Source organism: Engystomops pustulosus, chromosome 5, assembly GCF_040894005.1.
Source record: "Engystomops pustulosus chromosome 5, aEngPut4.maternal, whole genome shotgun sequence".
NCBI lineage: Eukaryota > Metazoa > Chordata > Amphibia > Anura > Leptodactylidae > Engystomops > Engystomops pustulosus.
The window spans coordinates 22,291,190-22,303,574 of NC_092415.1; the positions used below are offsets into that span (position 1 = coordinate 22,291,190).

General features: G+C 41.2%; 1 protein-coding gene across 6 annotated transcripts in view; it reads left to right on the top strand.

Annotated features, from left to right (window-relative positions):
- Positions 1-12,385, top strand: part of SYBU (syntabulin) — a 40,460-nt gene that overhangs the window by 22,613 nt on the left and 5,462 nt on the right. For 3 of the 6 annotated variants that reach the window (XM_072151306.1, XM_072151307.1, XM_072151308.1), the window contains exons 5-7: positions 1,871-1,976; positions 10,817-10,870; positions 12,257-12,328. In XM_072151306.1, the coding sequence (XP_072007407.1) occupies positions 1,871-1,976; positions 10,817-10,870; positions 12,257-12,328 (232 nt within the window). The remainder of the gene's footprint in view (positions 1-1,870; positions 1,977-10,816; positions 10,871-12,256; positions 12,329-12,385) is intronic. The other 3 variants (XM_072151310.1, XM_072151309.1, XM_072151311.1) reach the window with 3 other exon arrangements.

Consider the following 12,385-nt stretch of genomic DNA (forward strand, 5'->3'; position numbering starts at 1 on the left):
CCCCTGCTCCCTCATAAGCAGGTGGTGTCTCACCCCGCCCAGGACCACGGCCTCTGACCCCTACAGTAGTTGGACGCCCACGTCCCCGCCCTCGTCCTCTACCCCTAGCCCTCGGGTTAAACATTTTGAAAATGAGAGTTATAACTTTAATTTTTTTTTTACCTTTTTTTTTGTGTTTTTTAGTTTTTAAAACCAAACGATGCTATCCTATTGCTATGGCTATTTTCTAGCCAAGTATGAAAGCACACTGCTATGCCAGATGAGATGACGCTGAGTTATTTTACGTTTATTTTTTTGATAAAAAAGGAAATGGCAGACTGTGCCTAATTGAAATCAAACCCCTAATAAATTTTCCCACTTTGGTGTTTGAGGTGGATATGTGTGTCACTAAGAGCTAAACACAACGGTAGCAAGTCCCCCTGCAAATTCCTCACAATATGGTACTAGCTGCACTACTAGTGCCAGCAAGCCCAGCCACAAGCAAACAAAAAAAAAAAAGTATAATGTTATTGTAGCCCTAAGAAGGGCTGTTGGGTTCTTGTTGAATCACTCCTGCCTAACACTATTCTAATAGAACACCCTAACGCTTTCCCTGACCAGCAGCAGCTCTCTCCCTAGCGGCATCCAGACACAGAATGATCCGAGCAGCGCGGCCAGCGGCTAGTCTATCCCAGGGTCACCTGATCTGGCCAGCCAACCACTGCTATCGACGTGTAAGGGTACCACGTCATGCTGGGTGGAGTGCAGAGTCTCCTGGCTCTGTTTCTGGCCGCCAAAAAGCGAAACGACGGGAGCTGCCATTTTCTCGAGCGGGCGAAGTATTCGTCCGAGCAACGAGCAGTTTCGAGTACACTAATGCTCGAACGAGCATCAAGCTCGGACGAGTATGTTCGCTCATCTCTAATCTCTTCCCGATCCTGATCATGGATCCAGTAGCCATCTTGTTCCTATGAGAATAAAGCTTTCCTAATTGTGCTTTTTACAAAATCAATACAAGATGTAAAGCCTAATTATCTAACATCCTGGTTCCTCTCACTCATCATTCCCCATATGGTCTCAGAACTGATGAGTCAGTGGCCCCATGGGACCTTTCATACGCAGTCAGCAAGGTCTGTAAATGCTACTTGGGCTTTGGTAAGTTAATGCTGTTATGTCCGGAATAATATGGGATAGTTTAAAACCTGTTTTGGGAAACTTCCATTGGTTTGATGCAGCGTTTTTTTTTGTTGTATCTCGAGACAGTAAGAAGTAGATTCTTGTTCCCTACATCAGAATTGCTCCTAAATGTTCCATCATTGATGATATCCCAGGGACATGTAAACCAGATGACCGCAACCCATCCAGAGTAAAAACTTTACGGCCTTACTTAATTGACCAGTGGGAATAACTAAAAGCAAAAGCCACTTTGCTGTCTCTATATTAAAAAGAAAAAAAGAATCCATCCACTTTAGGTCCAATGAGACCGTTTCATGTCAGATGGCTTCATTTATGATGATCTTGGGGAAGGAGGATCGCCATGAAAACCTGAACCTCCAAACATTCCTCTTCTCATCAGCGATGGGCAAAGGTTCATCAACCCGGAGGTAATCCGCCCAAGTATCCCCAAAATTGGGTTGTCTTCTGTTGAAAAGGCCAGTTTGCAACCCAAAATTGGAGCCCAGAAGTCCAAGTCCTCGTGGATCCTCAAGTACTCTAAATGGACAGTCACATTGTTGGCCAGGACGCTGCTTTCGGAATCCAAAATGTAACATGACAGCATCTGACCTCCAAATTCTTCCTCTGAGCTTCTCCTATGGGTGACATGTTTATGACTCTCCAGCAGGTGTTTGGCAGAGTATTCATGTTTTGTTCTGCTTTTGTATGTTTTTAGGAAGTGAAGCGGACTTCAGTTCATCGAGCAGTACCGGCAGCATATCTGCTCCAGAAGTTCATATAAATGCTGTGTCAGGAGGCAAGAAGACGTCATTCTCACGCAAGTAAGAATATTTTTGTTGTGCCGTGCGCTGACTGTTTTCAACCAACCAGTTCAGGACTTCAATCCAGCGGGTGGCCTACGGGTGATGGGCTCCGGCAGGAGAGGAGAGTCCAAATTTTCTCCATTCCTCCTGCTCTATAACCTGTTGCTCATGTAAACGGCAGCACTTTTGATGTGAAAGATATCCTAAAAATTTTTGATCTATCATCAAGCACAATAAACTAGGGCCACTTACTTTTGGATCAAGGCTCTGTGACTGTGGTAATCTTCTTGCATTTATCTTTTCAAATTATGCTAATGAGCCAGAAAAGCTATGGGCTTATTATCAGAGCCCCTTTGTGCTGCAGCTTCACAAAATGTTACAATCTGAAGGACAGGGGCGGACTGGGAATTTAAAATGGCCCTGGAAAAAAATATAAAAGTGGCCCCATCTTATGGGCGGAGTCAAAACAAGTGGGTGTGGTCAGATAATGTGGGTGGAGTTATAACAGACAAATTGTTGGTAGATGGCCTTAACGCAAAACAAGAACATCTTTTGCTAGTAAGTGAAGCTAATGTGCAAGGAATGTGACCTGTCGATCAGTAAATTATGCCTTAATTACCTTTCCCCTGTGCCATACATGTAGAATTCAGAGAAAGAATATATTGATACTGCCTCCTATGTACAGGAATAATGCTACAATAACACATTTAATCCTGCCTTCTATATACAAAATAAAACTACTACAATACCTTCTCCCATGTACAAGAATATAACTACTATAATACTGCCTCCTATGTACAGGAATATAACTACTATAATACTGCCCCCTATGTACAAGAATATAACTACTATAATACTGCCCCCTATGTACAAGAATATAACTACTATATACTGCCCCCTATGTACAAGAATATAACTACTATAATACTGCCCCCTATGTACAAGAATATAACTACTATAATACTGCCCCCTATGTACAAGAATATAACTACTATATACTGCCCCCTATGTACAAGAATATAACTACTATAATACTGCCCCCTATGTACAAGAATATAACTACTATAATACTGCCCCCTATGTACAAGAATATAACTACTATAATACTGCCCCCCTATGTACAAGAATATAACTACTATAATACTGCCCTCTATGTACAAGAATATAACTACTATAATACTGCCCCTATGCACAAGAATATAACTACTATATACTGCCCCCTATGTACAAGAATATAACTACTATAATACTGCCCCCTATGTACAAGAATATAACTACTATAATACTGCCCCCTATGTACAAGAATATAACTACTATAATACTGCCCCCTATGTACAAGAATATAACTACTATAATACTGCCTCCTATGTACAGGAATATAACTACTATAATACTGCCCCCTATGTACAAGAATATAACTACTATAATACTGCCCCCTATGTACAGGAATATAACTACTATAATACTGCCCCCTATGTACAAGAATATAACTACTATAATACTGCCCCCTATGTACATGAATATAACTACTATAATACTGCCCCCTATGTATAATAATATAACTACTATAATACTGCCCCCTATGTACAGGAATATAACTACTATAATACTGCCCCCTATGTACAGGAATATAACTACTATAATACTGCCCCCTATGTACAGGGATATAACTACTATAATACTGCTCCCTATGTACAGGAATATAACTACTATAATACTGCCCCCTATGTACAAGAATATAACTACTATAATACTGCCACCTATGTACAGGAATGTAACTACTATAATACTGCCCCCTATGTACAGGGATATAACTACTATAATACTGCCCCCTATGTACAAGAATATAACTACTATAATACTGCTCCCTATGTACAGGAATATAACTACTATAATACTGCCCCCTATGTACAGGGATATAACTACTATAATACTGCCCCCTATGTACAAGAATATAACTACTATAATACTGCCCCCTATGTACAAGAATATAACTACTATAATACTGCCCCCTATGTACAAGAATATAACTACTATAATACTGCCCCCTATGTACAAGACTATAACTACTATAATACTGCCTCCTATGTACAAGAATATAACTACTATAATACTGCCCCCTATGTACAAGAATATAACTACTATAATACTGCCCTCTATGTACAAGAATATAACTACTATAATACTGCCCCCTATGTACAAGAATATAACTACTATAATACTGCCCCCTATGTACAAGAATATAACTACTATAATGAGAGGGAAACAGGTATAAGCGCTCACACACCTGGACATGTAGTCTGTAATCCAGTCTCCACTCCTCTGGGATGCAAGAGAGCCTAGTCCGCCGGCCACGGACACAAATAGTGAAAATTCAAATTCAAGGAATAGCTCAGCATCAGTAGTAAAAATCCATTCTTCTTTATTTCATTTAAATTAAAAAGTCCATAGCAAAGACCAACGCGTTTCAGGAGAATAATCTCCCTTAATCATGGTAACATTTTGCTCAATGCACAACCATATTTAAAAGAAAAGAGGACTGACATGGGCGGGTACACCCAAGTCTGGACATCACTTCCTCTTTACACAGCAGATACAATTACAAATACACAGTGGATACAATTGTCATTACAAAACATTTTATACATTTCTTTAAAAAATCATCATAAGGTCTTCCCTGAAATTCATACCTGAGGGGATCCTAGTGTTTAAATTCATAATCCAATAAGCCTCTCTTTTTCTTAATGCTTTTAGCCAGTCACCACCTCTTTCTGGTCGGTTAACCCTCTCTACACCAAAGAATTTCAAAAAATTTGTTGTTCTATTGTGTTTTTCTACAAAGTGCTTTGTCGCCCCTGATATTCCCTTACTTTTCTTTGACACATCCCCTATATGTTCACTTATTCTGTCCTTTATTTTTCTTTTTGTGCTGCCCACATATTTTATGCAGCATGCTGTGCATTCAATGACATAAATCGCATAGTCTGAATTGCAATTAATGAATGTTTCAATATCAAAGGATCTGTCATTGCTTTTCACAGTGTTACATTTTTTGGCATATGCGCACATATTGCACCTACTCCCATGACAAGGAAAAAAGCCCTTCTGTGAGAGCCAAATTTTTTTGTTTTTTTGTTCTTTGTAAAGACTAGGGGACACTATGCTTCCAATGGTTCTACCTCGTCTGGCTACAAATTGCACTCCCTCCTTTAAGATAGTTCGTAATTTTATGTCACTATTCAGCATTGGCAGATATTTTTTACTATATTACACACTTGCCCATAGTTGCTGTTAAAATTTGTTGAAAAGGTGATTTTTTCCTTTTTTTGTTTTTTTCTTATTGCACCCTGTTCAGACTCTAATAAAGTGCTTCTGGGAACAGTGTCTATGCGTTTTTTTGCTTCCTCAATATGCCATCGCTTGTACCCTCTAGACTTTAAATTTTGGGCTAATTTCTCACATTCTACTTGAAAAACCTTATCTTCAGTGCAGTTTCTTTTTAGTCTGTGCATCTGACCTAGTGGGATTGCTTTTATCGTGTGGCTCGGATGACAGCTATCAGCCTGTAAAATTGAATTGACTGCTTGTGGTTTACTGTATGTCTCTGTGAGGATTGATCTGCATTTAGGATCTCCTGTGAGGAGCAGATCCAAAAATGATATCTTATCCTTTGCCATATCTCCTGTGAACACCAGATTGCAGGAATTATTATTAATATATTGCCTGAATGAACTTATTCTGTCCTCTGGTCCCTTCCAAATAATGAGGATGTCATCCATGAATCTGCCATACCATAGTATATCACCTATAAAAGGGCATATATAGATTAGATTCCTTGTCATGGGAGTAGGTGCAATATGTGCGCATATGCCAAAAAATGTAACACTGTGAAAAGCAATGACAGATCCTTTGATATTGAAACATTCATTAATTGCAATTCAGACTATGCGATTTATGTCATTGAATGCACAGCATGCTGCATAAAATATGTGGGCAGCACAAAAAGAAAAATAAAGGACAGAATAAGTGAACATATAGGGGATGTGTCAAAGAAAAGTAAGGGAATATCAGGGGCGACAAAGCACTTTGTAGAAAAACACAATAGAACAACAAATTTTTTGAAATTCTTTGGTGTAGAGAGGGTTAACCGACCAGAAAGAGGTGGTGACTGGCTAAAAGCATTAAGAAAAAGAGAGGCTTATTGGATTATGAATTTAAACACTAGGATCCCCTCAGGTATGAATTTCAGGGAAGACCTTATGATGATTTTTTAAAGAAATGTATAAAATGTTTTGTAATGACAATTGTATCCACTGTGTATTTGTAATTGTATCTGCTGTGTAAAGAGGAAGTGATGTCCAGACTTGGGTGTACCCGCCCATGTCAGTCCTCTTTTCTTTTAAATATGGTTGTGCATTGAGCAAAATGTTACCATGATTAAGGGAGATTATTCTCCTGAAACGCGTTGGTCTTTGCTATGGACTTTTTAATTTAAATGAAATAAAGAAGAATGGATTTTTACTACTGATGCTGAGCTATTCCTTGAATTTGAATTATAACTACTATAATACTGCCCCCTATGTACAGGAATATAACTACTATAATACTGCCCCCTATGTACAGGAATATAACTACTATAATACTGCCCCCCTATGTACAGGAATATAACTACTATAATACTGCCCCCTATGTACAGGAATATTACTACTATAATACTACATATATACACAGAAGCGAACATGAAAAAAATCAGTATGTATCATATACAGCTACAGAAAACACATGAGATCCTCACCTATTGCATCCAGTGACATCAGGTGACGTCTCCTCGGATTGTTCTCGTTCCTCATCTTCTCCATTAGTTCCACCATCACCTTGTCTCTTCCTCCAGGTACACAGCATTCCTGCAGAGTTTACCAAACAGACGTCTTATGTTCTGCTCTTTCCCATTGTCCCTTCTTCTGCTACCACCAATACTGTGCCCCAAATACTGTAATAGAGCCCCCTACAATATTAGTACCACACAAATAGTGCCCCATAATGTAACTGTAATGGGAAGGATAATTTATTTCTTCTTTCTCTCCTTTAACCCCCCCACCGACCCACCCCAGTATTGATAGAGCTCCTACTATGACCCAGGTATAAAAATAATGGCCCCAGCCTACCCCAGACATATAACTAATGCCCCCTGCCAGCCCTAGATATAGAATAATGCCTCCCCCAGACATATAATTAATGCCCCCTGCCAGCCCCAGATATATAATTAATTCCCCCCCGCCCTAGACATATAATTAATGCCCCCCTGCCAGCCCAAGACATATAATTAATGCCCCCCTGCCAGCCCCAGATATATAATTAATGCCCCCTGCCAGCCCTAGATATAGAATAATGCCCCCCCCCGCCCCAGACATATAAATAATGCCCCCTGCCAGCCCTAGATATAGAATAATGCCCCCCCCCACCCCAGACATATAAATAATGCCCCCTGCCAGCCCTAGATATAGAATAATGCCCCCCCCACCCCAGATATATAATTAATGCCCCCCTGCCAGCCCTAGATATAGAATAATGCCCCCCCACCCCAGATATATAATTAATGCACACTGCCAGCCCCATATATACAATAATGCCCCCCCCCCTGCCCCAGACATATAATTTATGCCCACTGCCAGCCCCATATATACAATAATCCCCCCCAGACATATAATTTATGCCCACTGCCAGCCCCATATATACAATAATACCCCCCCAGACATATAATTTATGCCCACTGCTAGCCCCATATATACAATAATACCCCCCCCAGACATATAATTTATGCCCACTGCCAGCCCCATATATACAATAATACCCCCCCAGACATATAATTTATGCCCACTGCCAGCCCCATATATACAATAATACCCCTCTCAGACATATAATTTATGCCCACTGCCAGCCCCATATATACTATAATCCCCCCCACCCCAGACATATAATTTATGCCCCCTGCCAGCCCCATATATATAATAATCCCCCCCCCGAGATATAATTTATGCCCACTGCCAGCCCCATATATACAATAATACCCCCCCCCGACATATAATTTATGCCCACTGCCAGCCCCATATATACAATAATACCCCCCCCAGATATATAATTTATGCCCACTGCCAGCCCCATATATACAATAATACCCCCCCCCAGACATATAATTTATGCCCACTGCCAGCCCCATATATACAATAATGCCCCCCCAGACATATAATTTATGCCCACTGCCAGCCCCATATATATAATAATACCCCCCCCAGACATATAATTTATGCCCACTGCCAGCCCCATATATATAATAATACCCCCCCCAGACATATAATTTATGCCCACTGCCAGCCCCATATATACAATAATACCCCCCCAGACATATAATTTATGCCCACTGCCAGCCCCATATATACAATAATACCCCCCCCCCAGACATATAATTTATGCCCACTGCCAGCCCCATATATACAATAATACCCCCCCCAGACATATAATTTATGCCCACTGCCAGCCCCATATATACAATAATACCCCCCAGACATATAATTTATGCCCCCTGCCAGCCCCATATATATAATAATCCCCCCCCGACATATAATTTATGCCCACTGCCAGCCCCATATATACAATAATACCCCCCCCCCCAGACATATAATTTATGCCCACTGCCAGCCCCATATATAGAATAATGCAGCCTCCCCCAGACAGATAAATAATGCCCCCGTTCTGTAATTTAAAAAAAAAACATCATACTCACCCCTTTGGTGCAGTTTCTTCCCGTCTTCCTAGGTCTTCGGTGGCTTGGTGCAGAGGCGCGGGATAGTGACGTCACTGCTCCGCGCCTCCACACCAAGCCGCGGAGCTACACGGAGGCAGGTGACAGCTGACAGCTGGTAAGTCAGCCTCCTCCACGCTACACAGGTCGCGCAATGACGTCGATTGCGTGTCCTGTGTAGCTGAATGTATACACAGACGCAGAAGCAGCGGTGCTGCGCTGCGTCTGTGTACTAATCAATAGTAACTGCATCGTACGATAGTACGATGCAGGTACTATAGATTATGTGAAAAGTTTTAGCGAGTGCGGACCGGCCCCAGACCGGCCCAGGACCGACCGGCCCACCGGGAAAATTCCCGGTGGGTACAATGGCCAGTCCGCCCCTGCTGAAGGATCACGTCCCCCTACCCATTGCGGCTGGGATTGCAGGGGGTGGGTGAGAAGGAGATGTGCTGCTGCCCAGTTCAACCACAGCTTGTGAAGCCAGAGCACTGAGGGGCTTCAGTAACCCATACTAACACATTGGCACCTTTCCGGCTCATTAGCATAACTTTAAAAGTCGATTTTTAGAATGTTGTATAACATGGATGGATAACAAATATAAGAATATTACTACAGTCATGGTGGATCCTTTTTTTTTGGGGGGGGGGGGGAGGGGGATATGAAGTAAATGTTCTGAAATGCCAAGAAGGCTTCTCTCTTTAGGCCCCCCTCCCCAATAAACTGCCGATACACCGGTGGACCTCCACTGGTTTATATTTATAGGCCGCACCTCATGCTTTACCTTTGACACCAGCCGGTAAGCCAAGCCCAGTGGAGTATGTGCACTAGTTGGCCATGAAATTGAAGGAATGTGCTTTGTTTTATAGTTTTTGGTTTTTACTTTTTTAAACATTGGACATTTAGTTCTCCAACAAATTCCTCTATTGTACCTGGATTTATAAACCTAAGTATACCGCACCCCCCCTTATCGGTCCTTGCACCTCTGTGGTGAATCGGTACAATGGAACAATACAAGGACTATTGCCAGAAGACTGCTTGGATTGTACAAATACTAGATTTCTACTCTTATCTTTCTGATATGTTTTATGTCGGCCGCACCTACCGTATTTGTTCTCTCTTGAATAGGTTTAAAGAACTTTTGCCAGATATTAACAATTTTATCGGGGACAAAACTAACACCGCTAATCCACAAGTTTAGAGTTAGTATTTGAAAAGGAAAATTTTAATATAAAATTGGTAACTAATTTGGTTAAGCAGAATTTCATCAAGTATCTTAATTTGTAGACACAAACTTTTGGACATTTTCATTGAAAATATTTTTCACTGTCCCTTCATTTTTAGATGTATTGGGACAAACATTTGTATGTAGAAGTGGCTCCGCCCCCCCCAAGTGATTATTATCCCCCCTTTTTATAATGATTGAGATAAGGGTTTGATCAGTTGTTTAACTTTTTTCTATGCAAATATTTCACCACTTTTGAGACTGCAAAACAAAGCTATTCTTCAGGCTCCATAAAAGTGAGGGGTAACCCATAAAACTCCTTGGAATAAGAGGGGAGGTGGTAGTAAGGGCGTGTGGGTGTGTCCAAATTTACTGCAGATTGCCAGAAATGGTCAAAAGATGCCTATAAATGGTATTCTGAAAGCCATAGCGACCACTATTGCTATGACCTCCATGGAGATCCCACTTGTTGTAGCTTCATATTGAACGTCTCTAGATCCACTTCCTGACACAAGTGGGCTACAACATACAGCTCCCTTCACATTTGTACCACTTCTTGGATCATCGGCAGCACCAATGTGGCTTTTATGTCAATGACAAAGTCCTTCTGTGACCCATAAGTCCTCTTGAAGTAGAAATAACGATCAAGGTTTCATCATGTAAGAGAACTTGTAAGAATGGGAACATTGTTAGAACATGGATGAACTCCAAAGGGTCTATAGGAATGGTGGAAGCAGAACGTGCTATATTGAGGGATAGCATTTATATATTTTTTCTCATAAAAACTGTATAAATTCTTGATGGTATCCATTTCTCCTCTTCTGCTTTTGGAAGGCCGCCTTACCGTACCGAGCCTCAGAAACGCGTCTCCAGGAATACCACTGAGAGGTGACTGCATGCGGTCCTCTGCCGTATCATTCTGTGTAAACTGTGCCCTTCGTAGTTGTAATCGTATTACTATTTCGCTGTATCGGTGGTGTCCTCGTTGTGACCATACATTGGTGTAATCATATTATAAACTGTATAGTCAAATGGTCAGAGAAAAGGCAGATCCACCAATACAGAGATGGGCTTTGCCGAATCTCATGGCAACTACAGATTAGGTTCAGTAAAGACGCAAGACCATTACACCTAATCTGTAATCCTACAGGAAGGGGAGAAAAAAATCTCGAAGCTGATGCCAGTGGTAGGGAAAACATTCCTTCCGGAATACAATATGGCAGAATAAGTCCATCCTATACTATAATTGGGCATATAGATGGATAATGTCTTGATGAGACAAACCCTGCCCCTAAGCACTAGAAAAAATCTTCCAATGTTTTCACCATCGGGGTGTCCAGATATTTGGCTCTGATACTATTGGATCCCCAACCTTATTTGAATTGAAAGAAGGTGTCTCCAATATGGCTGCCCCCAGCCGACATTTTACACATTCCCTTTAAATACTTTTGAGCCAGAAGCTGCCTATTCACCTCCTTTACCCAATCACATTGCAATCTACCTACCTTGTTTTAGTTTTTGACAATGTTTGACTTCACACAATGGACTTTAAATTTGCACGTTGGGTGGTCTGACTTTGACCCTAATGTGCCATATTCTTAGTAAAATGTGTGTAAAAGATGAGACCTGTCACCCATTGGTTTTGTCGGTAGGTAGGCTGTGACTACAGATGAGTGGACTCTAACTCTAAGGTTGGATGCATCCCACTCGACTGACATATTGGCGGCCTAACAACCAATCCGGCAAATTGATACCCCTAGTCAACTAGCCATGTCTATGATTAGCCAGAGGTGTCCCATTAGAGTTGTTGTGTGGACACACCTGGACCCAAACTTAGATATCGGGTCTGGTCATGTCTAATTGTGTCTTTCAGCGCACACTCAGGACTTTGTACAATGTCTGTGGCCACACCTTTCGAAAAACTCGATGTAAAATTGGCTTTGTCTGTTGCAAGTACATTAGTAGATCTCCCCCAGGATGTCTATGGCTCTGTTCACATCTCATTTTATACCAAGATTTATAATGCTGAGTGACTTTTTTTTTTTTAAACAAATTTTTTACACGCCTACAAATTTGACACCTTAACCACAAAATAAGGTAGTATTATTCCAAAAAATGTGTATGTATATACTACGAAATATAAAGTTTTTCCCAAATATGGTGTGAACAAAGCCAAACATCTGATCGTGTAGGATGACCCTTTGGGTCATGTCAAATACGGTAAAAGAAAAACTGGGAAGTGAATAATTTTTTCCCCTTGGGTCTCTACTCCAGCTCTCTTAGGCCCCAAGTACACGGCCGGAATCGAGATCCGTGTCGTGTCCCATTCACCCCCAGCATCAATAGGTAAGAAATAATGCCTGGCAAGAGTGGACGCAAGGCAGGGAATCTTATTGTGTTGCA